At 41.3% G+C, this 13,263-nt stretch overlaps 1 protein-coding gene and 1 long non-coding RNA gene across 4 annotated transcripts in view; one reads left to right on the top strand and one right to left on the bottom strand.

Moving 5' to 3' along the window:
* DEUP1 (deuterosome assembly protein 1) overlaps positions 1-12,633 on the bottom strand; it is a 107,472-nt gene extending 94,839 nt beyond the window's left edge. Inside the window, exons 1-2 of one of the 3 annotated variants that reach the window (XM_073020275.1) lie at positions 11,974-12,633; positions 10,432-10,504 (exon numbers count right to left, since the gene is read on the bottom strand). In XM_073020275.1, coding sequence (XP_072876376.1) covers positions 10,432-10,460 — 29 coding nt within the window. In that variant the 5' untranslated portion in view covers positions 10,461-10,504; positions 11,974-12,633. Of the gene's footprint in view, positions 1-10,431; positions 10,508-11,973 lie in introns of those variants that run through there. The other 2 variants (XM_008020507.3, XM_073020276.1) reach the window with 2 other exon arrangements.
* Positions 1-13,263, top strand: part of LOC103248232 (uncharacterized) — a 144,346-nt gene that overhangs the window by 115,713 nt on the left and 15,370 nt on the right. The gene's annotated exons all lie outside the window — the stretch shown is intronic.

Raw genomic sequence — 13,263 nt, 5'->3', positions numbered from 1 at the left:
TGTTCCATTGGTCTATATCTCTGTTTTGGTACCAGTACCATGCTGTTTTGGTTACTGTAGCCCTGTAGTATAGTTTGAAGTCAGGTAGCATGATGCCTCCAGCTTTGTTCTTTTAACTTAGGATTGTCTTGGCAATGTGGGCTCTTTTTTGGTTCCATATGAACTTTAAAGCAGTTTTTTCCAATTCTGTGAAGAAACTCATTGGTAGCTTGATGGGGACGGCATTGAATCTATAAATTACCTTGGACAGTATGGCCATTTTCACGATACTGATTCTTCCTATCCATGAGCATGGAAAATTCTTCCATTTGTTTGTGTCCTCTTTTATTTCACTGAGCAGTGGTTTGTAGTTCTCCTTGAAGAGGTCCTTTACATCCCTTGTAAGTTGGATTCCTAGGTATTTTATTCTCTTTGAAGCAATTGTGAATGGAAGTTCATTCCTGATTTGGCTCTCTGTTTGTCTGTTACTGGTGTATAAGAATGCTTGTGATTTTTGCACATTAATTTTGTATCCTGAGACTTTGCTGAAGTTGCTTATCAGCTTAAGGAGATTTTGGACTGAGATGATGGGGTTTTCTAAATATAGAATCATGTCATCTGCAAACAGGGACAATTTGACTTCTTCTTTTCCTAATTGAATACCCTTTATTTCTTTCTCTTGCTTGATTGTCCTGGCCAGAACTTCCAACACTATGTTGAATAGGAGTGGTGAGAGAGGGCATCCCTGTCTTGTGCCAGTTTTCAAAGGGAATGCTTCCAGTTTTTGCCCATTCATTATGATATGGGCTGTGGGTTTGTCATAAATAGCTCTTATTATTTTGAAATACATTCCATCAATACCGAATTTATTAAGAGTTTTTAGCATGAAGGGTTGTTGAATTTTGTCAAAGGCCTTTTCTGCATCTATTGAGATAATCATGTGGTTTTTGTCTTTGGTTCTGTTTATATGCTGGATTACGTTTATTGATTTGTGTATGTTGAACTAGCCTTGCATCCCAGGGATGAAGCCCACTTGATCATGGTGGATAAGCTTTTTGATGTGCTGCTGGATTCGGTTTGCCAATATTTTATTGAGGATATTTGCATCAATGTTCATCAGGGATATTGGTCTAAAATTCTCTTTTTTTGCTGTGTCTCTGCCAGGCTTTGGTATCAGGATGATGTTGGCCTCATAAAATGAGTTAGGGAGGATTCCCTCTTTTTCTGTTGATTGGAATAGTTTCAGAAGGAATGGTACCAGCTCCTCCTTGTACCTCTGGTAGAATTCAGCTGTGAATCCATCTGGTCCTGGACTTTTTTTGGTTGGTAGGCTATTAACTATTGCCTCAATTTCAGAGCCTGCTATTGGTCTATTCAGGGATTCAACTTCTTCCTGATTAAGTCTTGGAAGAGTGTAAGTGTCCAGGAAATGATCTATTTCTTCTAGGTCTTCTAGTTAATTTGCATAGAGGTGCTTATAGTATTCTCTGATGGTAGTTTGTATTTCTGTGGGATCGGTGGTGATATCCCCTTTATCATTTTTTATTGCGTCTATTTGATTCTTCTCTCTTTTCTTCTTTATTAGACTTGCTAGCGGTCTATCAATTTTATTGATCTTTTCAAAAAAACAACTCCTGGATTCATTGATTTTTTGGAGGGTTTTTTGTGTCTCTATCTCCTTCAATTCTGCTCTAATCTTAGTTATTTCTTGCCTTCTGCTAGCTTTTGAATGTGTTTGCTCTTGCTTCTCTAGTTCTTTTAATTGTGATGTTAGAGTGTCAATTTTAGATCTTTCTAGCTTTCTCTTGTGAGCATTTAGTATTATAAATTTCCCTCTAGACACTGCTTTAAATGTGTCCCAGAGATTCTGGTATGTTGTATGTTTGTTTTCATTGGTTTCAAAGAACATCTTTATTTCTGCCTTCATTTCGTTATTTACCCAGTAGTCATTCAGGAGCAGGTTGTTAAGTTTCCATGTAGTTGAGCGGTTTTGATTGAGTTTCTTAGTCCTGAGTTCTAGTTTGATTGCGCTGTGGTCTGAGAGACAGTTTGTTATAATTTCTGTTCTTGTACAGTTGCTGAGAAGTGCTTTACTTCCAATTATGTGGTCAATTTTGGAATAAGTGTGATGTGGTGCTGAGAAGAATGTATATTTTGTTGATCTGGGGTGGAGAGTTCTGTAGATGTCTATTAGGTCTGCTTGGTGCAGAGATGAGTTCAATTCCTGGATATCCTTGTTAACTTTCTGTCTCATTGATCTGTCTAATATTGACAGTGGGGTGTTGAAGTCTCCCATTATTATTGTATGGGAGTCTGAGTCTCTTTGTAAGTCTCTAAGGACTTGCTTTATGAATCTGGGTGCTCCTGTATTGGGTGCATATATATTTAGGATAGTTAGCTCTTCCTGTTGAATTGATCCCTTTACCATTATGTAATGGCCTTCTTTGTCTCGTTTGATCTTTGATGGTTTAAAGTCTGTTTTATCAGAGACTAGGATTGCAACTCCTGCTTTTTTTTGTTCTCCATTTGCTTGGTAGATCTTCCTCCATCCCTTTATTTTGAGCCTATGTTGTCTCTGCATGTGAGATGGGTCTCCTGAATACAGCAAACTGATGGGTCTTGACTCTTTATCCAATTTGCCAGTCTGTGTCTTTTAATTGGACCATTTAGTCCATTTACATTTAAGGTTAATATTGTTATGTGTGAACTTGATCCTGTCGTTATGATATTACCTGGTTATTTTGTTCGTTAGTTGATGCAGTTTTTTTTGTAGCATTGATGGTCTTTACATTTTGGCATGTTTTTGCAATGGCTGGTACTGGTTGTTCCTATCCATGTTTAGTGCTTCCTTCAGGGTCTCATGTAAGGCAGGCCTGGTAGTGACAAAATCTCTAAGCATTTGCTTGTCTGTAAAGGATTTTATTTCTCCTTCACTTATGAAACTTAGTTTGGCTGGATATGAAATTCTGGGTTGAAAATTCTTTTCTTTAAGAATGTTGAATATTGGCCCCCACTCTCTTCTGGCTTGTAGAGTTTCTGCCGAGGGATCTGCTGTTAGTCTGATGGGCTTCCCTTTGTGGGTAACCCGACCTTTCTCTCTGGCTGCCCTTAACAGTTTTTCCTTCATTTCAACTTTGGTGAATCTTATAATTATGTGTCTTGGAGTTGCTCTTCTCGAGGAGTATCTTTGTGGCGTTCTCTGTATTTCCTGAATTTGAATGTTGGCCTGCCTTACTAGGTTGGGGAAGTTTTCCTGGATGATATCCTGAAGAGTGTTTTCCAACTTGGTTCCATTTTCCCCCTCACTCTCAGGCACCCCAATTAGATGTAGATTTGGTCTTTTCACATAATCCCATACTTCTTGAAGGCTTTGTTCATTTCTTTTTCCTCTTTCTTCTTTAGACTTCTCTTCTCGCTTCATTTCATTCATTTGATCTTCAATCGCTGATACTCTTTCTTCCAGTTGATCGAGTTGGTTACTGAAGCTTGTGCATTTGTCATGTATTTCTCATGTCATGGTTTTTATCTCTGTCAATTCGTTTATGGCCTTCTCTGCATTGATTATTCTAGTTATCCACCCTTCCATTCTTTTTTCAAGATTTTTAATTTCTTTGCACTGAGTATGTAATTCTTCCTTTAGCTCTGAAAAGTTTGATGGACTGAAGCCTTATTCTCTTAACTCGTCAAAGTCATTCTCCGTCCAGCTTTGATCTGTTGCTGGCGATGAGCTGTGTTCTTTTGGAGGGGGAGATGCGCTCTTGTATTTTGAATTTCCAGCTTTTCTGCCCTGCTTTTCCCCCATCTTTGTGGTTTTATCTGCTGTTGGTCTTTGATGATGGTGATGTACTGATGGGGTTTTGGTGTGGGTGTCCTTCCTGTTTGTTAGTTTTCCTTCTAACAGTCAGGACCCTCAGCTGTATATCTGTTGGAGATTGCTTGAGGTTCACTCCAGACCCTGTTTGCCTGGGTATCAGCAGCAGAGGCTGCAGAAGATAGAATATTTCTGAACAGCGAGTGTACCTGTCTGATTCTTGCTTTGGAAGCTTCGTCTCAGGGGTGTACCCCACCGTGTGAGGTGTTGGGTGTCGGTCTGCCCCTAGTGGGGGATGTCTCCCAGTTAGGCTACTCAGGGATCAGGGACCCACTTGAGCAGGCAGTCTGTCCATTCTCAGATCTCAAGCTCCATGTTGGGAGATCCACTGCTCTCTTCAAAGCTGTCAGACAGGGTCGTTTGTGTCTGCAGAGGTTTCTGCTGCTTTTTTTGTTTTGTTTTGTTTATCTGTGCCCTGTCCCCAGAGGTGTAGTCTACAGAGACAGGCAGGCCTCCTTGAGCTGCTGTGGGCTCCACCCAGTTTGAGGTTCCCAGAGGCTTTGTTTACCTACTTAAGCCTCAGCAATGGCGGGTGCCCCTTCCCCAGCCTTGCTGCTGCCTTGCCCTTAGATCACAGACTGCTGTGCTAGCAATGAGGGAGGCTCCGTGCACGTGGGACCCTCCTGGCCAGGTGTGGGATATAATCTCCTGGTGTGCTGTTTGCTAAGACCCTTGGTAAAGCACAGTATTGGGGTGGGAGTTACCCGATTTTCCAGGTGTTGTGTGTCTCAGTTTCCCTGGCTAGGAAAAGGGATCCCCTTCGCCCTTGTGCTTCCCAGGTGAGGCGATGTGTCGCCCTGTTTCAGCTCTCCCTGGTCGGGCTGCAGCAGCTGACCAGCACCGATTGTCCGGCACTCCTTAGTGAGATGAACCCAGTACCTCAGTTGAAAATGCAGAAATCATCCGTCTTCTGTGTCGCTCGCACTGGGTGCTGGAGACTGGAGCTATTCCTATTCGGCCATCTTGCTCCACCCCCAGTTGTAACTAATCTTTTGTAAACATTTTCCTATAAAAAGTATGTGCAAATTTATCCTACACTGTGGTACTTTTTCATCTTTCCTTAAACTTACTAGCAGCTTGATTAGGTCTCTTGTAGAAATCTTCCCTTTCTTTCCTTATTTCCTTCCTTCTTCCCTCTCTCTCCTTCCTAATAACTTTCCTTCCTTTCAAAATCATGCATTTAATTCCTACAGTCACTTAGCATTGCTAACGTTTCAGAGTCTACCCTCAAGTTTGACACATCAGGATTTTAAACCCGATGTACTTTGTTTCTTCTTCAGAGATACAAGAAACTAGAAGAACTTGTCCAGTTTGATTACTCTGGGGAGGAATATATGTGTATATGGGAGGTAGGTGAATAAAGTATGAAGAGAGGGAGAGTAAGGGGGTATAGTCTGGGCTAACCAGAAAGCAAGGGAATTAACCAAATTTAAAAAGAATTTTCGATGTGCAAAAATAATATGTTACTATAATTTATTAAGGTACCAATATGTTGACTTACATCAGAAAAATCAAATTTTATTTTACAAACTGTGATTAAAACTGTGTTTAACTCATCAAGAACCTGGTAAGTGAAGTTATGACTCATAAAGTTGAGAACCTGGTAAGTAAAGAAAAGATGATTAATATATCTTAGATAACACTTTAAGGGGTAAGAAAGATGCACACATAGAAAAGCATAGTTTTAAAGGACCTTTTGAATCAGATGCAAGAAGTTATGATTTAATATTCATCTATCTTGGTTCTTTGAAAATAATGACTTCCATAGCAGATAAGAAGAATCTGGTGGGTCACATAGCAGTACCTAGATGTTTAGGAAGCATTTGACAAGATTCTATGAATGAGATCAATGGCTAAGATAAAAGTCACAGAATAAAAAGTACAGTAAAAGATTCAGTAGAGAAAAATGAGAATTTGATTGAAGATGTATGCACACATGTTTTGTTCCCTCCCCAAATCCTACTAACACAAAGTAAAGGGATATTTTTAACCTAGAAGGTCAAACCTACAAGGATAAAAATAACAGGAACTAGCAGCAGACAAAGCCAAGCAGCAAACCAACTAGATGCATCTGGAAGTAGCAAGTGAGTGTCAGTCTGAAAACAGGAGGAATAGCTAAGAAGGGGTTGACTCCTAGATCTCCTCATTGGCATTAGAATCCAGGCACATTCTCTGGAGAAGCTAAAACAGACAGGCTTTGGACTGGGGTTGGGAAACACCAGGTGCAGTAGATGCCAGGACCACCGTACTGGAAACTGGGGGGTTAAGGTCAACAATGTAAGTCTGAATTCAGCCCCCTCCTCCTTTTCAGCTCCCAGAATGCTGGTATACTCTCCAGGTAAGAAATTAGAATTCTCTGGAATCTGATTAGCCTGAGACAAAGGACTGAAAGAGAGTGACCGGGGGTCCTGCAAGGAAACTGCCTAGCCTGATGACTATGGAGTAAAGACCACTGTCAATAAGCCTGCTGACATGGTTTGGCTCTGTGTCCCTAACCAAATCTCTTATCGACTTGTAATCCCCAGTGTTGGAGGAGGGACCTGGTGAGAGGTGACTGAATCATGAGAGCAAACTTCCCCCTTGTTGTTCTTTTGATAGTGAGTTCTCAGGAGATGCAACTCCCCCCTCTCCCTCCTGCTCTGGCCACACAAAATGTGCCTCCTTCCTCTTTGCCTTCTGCCATGATTGTAAGTTTCCTGAGGTCTCCCCAGCCATGCTTCCTGTCTATTTGTTTTTTGGGTTTTGTTTTTGTTTTTGTTTTGAGATGGAGTTTTGCTCTCGTTGCCCAGGCTGGAGTGTAATGGCACAATCTCGGCTCCCCGCAACTTCTGCCTCCCGGGTTCAAATGATTCTTCTGCCTCAGCCTCCTCAGTAGCTGGTATTACAGGCATGCACCACCACACCAGGCTAATTTTGTATTTTTAGTAGAGATGGGGTTTCTCCATGTTCATCAGGCTGGTCTTGAATTCCCAACCTCAGGTGATCTGCCTGCCTTGACTTCCCAAAGTGCTGGGATTATAGGCGTGAGCCACTGCGCCTGGCCTCTATTTGTTAATCTAACCATATTCTATTTATATGTGGAGATAAACTTGATATGACATAAAAAGGGTTGAAAACAAGGTGATGAACAAAGATATTATTGATTAAAGTATATTAAAAAGAAAGCAGGGATGGTAATATTAATATCAGGCAAAGTAGGATTAAAATAGAAAACATCAGTTTATACTTGTGCTATATTTTATGATGTTAATCACATAATATGCTGAGAAGATATACCCATAAATCTTGACACATCGAGCAACAGAACACTGAAGTATGTACACCAAAAATTGTTAGTAATACAAGAAAGATTAGACAAACTACAATTATAATGAAGATCTTCCTTAGAATTTGACAGATCAAATAAACAAAAGTTAATGTAACTGTACTTGAAAAGCACAAGTTAAACATAACAACAATTAAAATGTTTGAGTATATAACTTTTTTAGCCTTTTTACTCAACCAAAAGAGAACGTACATGTGTTTTCAAATACCCAAAGGACATTAATAAAAGTTGATCCTGCAACAGACTACAAGAATAATCTTAGTGAAACTGACAGAGTCAAAATCATATAGTCCATATCCTATGACTATGGTAGTAGAAAGATTAAAAAGTAGTAATAAAAAGATAACTAAATGCCCCTTGAAATTACATTTTCTAAATATCTCTTGAGTCAAAGAAGATATCAAATTTGAAATGACAGATTATTTAGAAAATGATGGTGAGAACACTAACCCTATGGCAGGCAGCAAAGTTGTGCTCAGGAGGAAAGTTACATGCTTTTTATTATTTAAAGAAATAATGAAATCCAGAAATCATGAAAATAACTGAAGCAAATTTTTCAACCCATGGGAACAAAATAAAATAAACCATAAAAGGGCAAACTGGTAAGTAGAAATTCATGAATAACAAAACAAAAACAAAGCAAAATCTAGAGAAGGTTTTCTTAAAAAGGCCAATAAAAGGGATCACTTATTCATTCCATAATTATGTTCTGGAAACGCACTTTAGAAACAAAAAGAACAAACATAAAATTGAGTTTCAATTACAAGCAGTTTAGATTATTATGGCACAAATACAAACACCTATAATTGGGAGAAATCATGGATAAATTAACATCAAACTGGGTTATAACCATGATATCCGAGAATATTGATTCACTCACACTGAAAATGTTCTGTGGGAAAGCTCCCACTGTAGGCCTTGCCACTTTCTGCTCCTGCTCTGTGTAATCTTTTCCCCCAGATATATTCTCTGCCCAAATGCTGCCTTACCAAAGCATCTTTGTTTGACCACTCCATTCACACTCTCTACTTTTCCCACCCTTAGACTGCTTTATTTTTCATCATATCACCATATGATACAAATTTTATGTTTATTATCTGTCTCTTCCACTATGGTATAAGCCCCTTGAGAAACAGTTGTCTATTTTGTTCACTGCTACCTTCCTGGTGCCTAGACCAGTAAGTAGCTCACAGTGGACTCTAAATAAGTATCTGTTAAATGTAGGCTGTTCCACAAAACATTACTGTATAGGTAGGTGACATGATTTAATAAGCTACATAACAAGCCCCTGATGATGAAATTTTATTGTATTCATGATCTGGATTCATACATACTTCTCAATAGCATGTGGGACTGAGGCAGTGCCAACCTGGGGTCTCCATGCTTTGGAGACCATGGTAGGCAGTGTCTGGCCCCATGTCTACTGTGATCAGTGGAACAATACCTCAGGAAAACCTCTAATAACTCTCATTAACTTGGGGGGTTGTAATTACACCATACCCAAACAAGTTCTACTGTTCCTTACTAAATTCTAAGTTCTTTAAGGACAAGGTCTGTTTCTTAAATGACTCCATAGCCTTGGATTTGCAGGAGTGAAGTGATAGGTGGTACCCAACCTTAGGTTCAACATCTTCAATCTGCATCTTAACTCTTAGTGCTATCATCACACCACGGACCCAACACATACTTAACCCAGAATCCTAACTTGGCTCTACTATGGATACCAGGCAGGCTGCTCCCTGCATCTCATTGCCACCCATTTCCAACGCAGAAAGGAACACAGGGATTGGAGCCAGGCATACCTGAATTCAAATCCTACTTTCTTTACTAACCTGGTGTATATTCTAGGATGAGCTCCTGCTTTTTTGGGTCTTTCTACCTTTCTGAGGCTGAATGTGGTAGAGGATGCTAGTTTTTCACCAATATCCATTCTTCCTCCTTTGTTCTAGAACTTCTAAGCTTCATCTGATCATATGGTTGCCTAGTTACAGACCATATTTCCCAGTCTTTCTTGCTGTTAGTTGTAACTCTGGGATTAAGTTCTGGCCAATGGAAAATGAACAGCAGTGAGACCTGCCATTTCCATGTTATACTCCTAAAAGAAAATGTCTTACTCTCTCCTCTTTGCCCTTCTCCTTCCCTATGGAAGGAGCACAGTCATGATGACAGAGCACACTTATGATGGTAGGAGCTGAAACAACCACTTTGGTCCTAGAGATAGAAATTGTTAGTGAAGATGGCAGAGTTGCCAAACCAATCCTGGTCTGCGCGTCTTGGGCGAGCATAGCACCTGTGACAAGTATATGAAACAGAAATAATCTTCAATCTTACTTAAGCTGCTGTTTTTGGAGTCTCTTTGTTATAAGAGCTTAGACTGTACTGTAATATATTTACTTTTCTTAGTTATAAAACGAGAATAATACCTAGCAGGGCTGTTGTAAGAAGGAGTATGCAGTAGCAGCTAAAAAGTGATAGCTATGATTATTATTCAAACTTGTGCAGCTTTCTTTCAGCCTGACATTAAAGTTATGGTCTGGGCAGAATTTCTGAAAGTGAGACAACTGAAGTGGTGTGACTAGTGCCAAAGTCAGCTGCAATCAAGATTAGGCACTATACAGCCACCCCTTCACCCCCTCATTCCCCAAACGCTGTGTTCAGCCAGTGGTCAGTCGGCTAGTGATTGGAAGACAAAACTCTGTGATGCTAGTAGCAGGTAAAGAGTTAGGACAGATATTTGTGAACAGGAATTTGATTTCTACAATGACAAATGCTATACAAATTTTATTTTTATCTCTTCGTGAAACTTTTGGTAAAATATCTAGTTCTTGATGATGTTTTTACAGAGTTGGATCTATTCTCAGCCTATGTTTAAGTGTTGAGTTCAGCCTTAAGGGGCAAGAGTAGAGGGAAACTTGAGATAATGCAGCAAAAAAGGAGCAAGCTGTCGAAGAGAGGTTGCATTGTGGTAATAGAAGAGCACATGAGGCCTGCCTCAGCATCCATCACCCTTAGATATTGGACAGTCACTAAGAGTTGGAAAACAGTGATTTTCTGAGTGCAGATCTGTAGTGTCAAAATCAGAAACTCTCGCATTATAATCCTTAATTACAGTCACTTGATATTTCCTCTCATCTGCCTCACCAAAAATATTGGCATATCCTTCTCTTTATAGTAAATTTCAAAATTCATGTGTTCTCAGGAAGTTTTTGGCATAGTTAAGTACATATTTATAAAACAGAAATTTCTCAGCACTTACCCCATTGTATTATGGGCTTGGTTCTCCATGTCAAGAAACTGCTACATCTGGTTTATATTTCTTGATTTTTAATCTGTTAGAGGGAAAATGATCCAAATTCCTAAAATGTTTACATTCATTAACCTATAAAACAGGAAAATTTAGCTACTGGCAAAAACCACTTAGTATGAGTTTTTCTGTGTAATAGCTCTTGATCCTACAAAATATAGAAACTTGAGTTTTCTGTTTTGGTTTTTTGTTTGTTTTTTTGAGACGGAGTCTCGCTCTGTCGCCCAGGCTGGAGTGCAGTGGCACGCTCTCAGCTCACTGCAACCTCTGCCTCCTGGGTTCTAGCGATTCTGCTGCCTCAGCCTCCCAAGTAGCTGGGACAGGCAATTGCCACCACACCCGGCTAAGTTTTGTATTTTTAGTAGGGACGGGGTTTCAGCATATTTATCAGGCTGGTCTCGGACTCCTGACCTCGTGATCTGCCCACCTTGGCCTCCCAAACTTGAGTTTTTTTGTTTAGCGACCCCTATGCATTTATGATATTGACTTAATGATGAATTGAAATATGTGGTACTGACTAAAATGAGCATCCATTTACTACTTATTGAATAATAGCTTGGTACTATATTGTCTGCAAAGGACTCAGTACATGAGAATGAGTAAAACAGAATTCCCATTAAAAGAGAAATTCTAGCCAGATGTTCTCAAACTTTCTATTCTTGTGGATCCAATAAAGGTGTGCCTTTATTTGAGTACATTCTTTCTTTGGCCCTCTCTGGGTTTTGTTAGGATGAATATAACTATGAGATTTAAGACAAAAAGGCTACGAATGCCTTTAAAAAGAAATCTTGAAATTCTTCAATGGCTCTATGGGCACTGGCTCACCACTTGACAAAATAGGGACGTTAGTATTTGCCTAAAGTAAAAAAAAAAAAAAAAAAAAATGTTTTTCTCAGTAACAAAATTTTAGTTAAAAAATAATCTATGACGATAACTGGTGGAAGTATTGAGAAGGACTTCAACTCCTCCGAATCACTGAATAAAAGTCAATTAAAGAGCATTCAAGGAGGTAGAAAGAGGAGGAAGATTCGAGCTCACATCACTTCCAAACTGAAGAGTTTAGGAGAGACCCTGGAACTGTGTGTGGGACAGAGCAGAGAGGAGCAAGGGATGGTGAAGGAAAACGTGACCAGAATGCGCAGACCTATAAATGGTTTTGTAGATTCTCAAATCTCTCACTTAAACGTCAGGGAAACTGAGGCACAGACAAGCTAAGTGGCTTGCCCAAGGCCACACGACTAAAGCCCAGGCCTTCTAACTTAGGGCGCAGCTCTGCTCTGGATATGCATGGGTGGGCCTCCCCTCCCAGCCTCTGTCCCCGCACCACGCGCCCCTCCAGGACCCGCGCTTGGTTCAAGCCCAGCTTCCCGCAGAGCGGTCGCCCTTTTGGGGTCCCCCTGTCCCGCTTAAGGACCCGCGCCAGCCCGGGGGACAGCCTGGCCTTTGGGTGAGGGTCAGGGGCGAGGCGGGGCCGGGAAGGCCAAGAGCCATTACCTGCGCTGCGCGGCGCTCGCCCGAGAGGTCTGAGGCCGGGGGCGCAGGACCGCGTAGGTCACCTCCCACCTGGCCAGGCCCGCCCCAAGGGGCCTTGCCACCCGCCTCTGCGCTCCCGCCGCCTGGGCCCTCCTGCCGCGCAACCAACCAGGCAGTTGGGCCTCTCCCTCCCAGCGCTCAGCGCCGCCGCTTGTTGCCATGGGGACGTCGCGGCCCGAACTGGTGGCCGTCGGAGTGGGGGATGGGCGCGGCGGCGGTAGGCGCCGCCCTGTGGGGGTTCCTCGGCTGCCTTCAACCTTGCCACGCGCGAGCGCGACCTCGCTATCCCGCAGTTATGCGTCCAGTGCCCCCTCTATTCTGAGTCCTTTCCTCTTTGTAGTCCCACTGCCTTACCCCAGGTCCCGGCACCCAAGTTGCAGCCCGGAAATACTGGTTGAATGAATGAACCAAAGAGATCACGAAGGAACTGTAAACAGCTGGGAGTTCATCATCTAGGTTCCTTAAATCCCCTTGGCCCTCTTTCCTCTTACTCAAATTTGAAGTGGTATGAAAAAGAAATAAACTTGGGGTAAAGAGAACTGCTTTTCTCTCCGTGCACCCTAGTGTCTTCCAGCTGGGAGGAGCTGGATTTCATCGCTCAGCCCCGGTTCCTGTGGTGATTAACAGCATCTGCTTGTACCTGGCTTTCCAAGCGCGATGGGTCCTTAAAAAGCTGCTAGTCAGGCGAGCGGACAGTGCTGCCTCCCTTCTGGGAGAAGGGAAGAGCTTCTAAGAGAAGCTGGAACGAAACTCAATGGGACTGACCGGATTCTTTCCTTTTTCCACCAAATTCCAAGAGTCATTGATGACAGAATTTCTGTCTCTCTTCATTTCATAGAGGAAATAATAGAAAAGAATATTTTCCAACTGACATCTCGAGTGATTTGTTTTAAGCACTTGAATTTTGTGTTTGATTTATTTTAACCGAAGAATTCCTTCCTAATACATGGAGGCGACTACTTAATTCTTGAAGTCTTTTATTTGCACTTTACTTTCATCACTTTAACGCTAATTTGCTACTTTAATATTCCATGAATTTAATGCGCATCTACATCCCTCCGTCCAGGTTCCAACTGAATTTTATAAAACCATTATGCTGTTTCTTGACAAATTGAGCTTCATAGATGAATTGTATATAGTCACCTGGGATATTAGTTCTAATAAGTGTTTCATAGCTCTCATGTTTGCATGAAGAGGGTGACTGTGTTATCTTAACTTGAAACTTTTCATTATTCTGAAAACTCTTAGTTA

The sequence above is a fragment of the Chlorocebus sabaeus genome, chromosome 1, assembly GCF_047675955.1.
Source record: "Chlorocebus sabaeus isolate Y175 chromosome 1, mChlSab1.0.hap1, whole genome shotgun sequence".
NCBI classification, from domain to species: Eukaryota; Metazoa; Chordata; class Mammalia; order Primates; family Cercopithecidae; genus Chlorocebus; species Chlorocebus sabaeus.
Note: the sequence above shows the minus strand (reverse complement) of the source record. Positions and strands in the feature narration are given on the sequence as shown.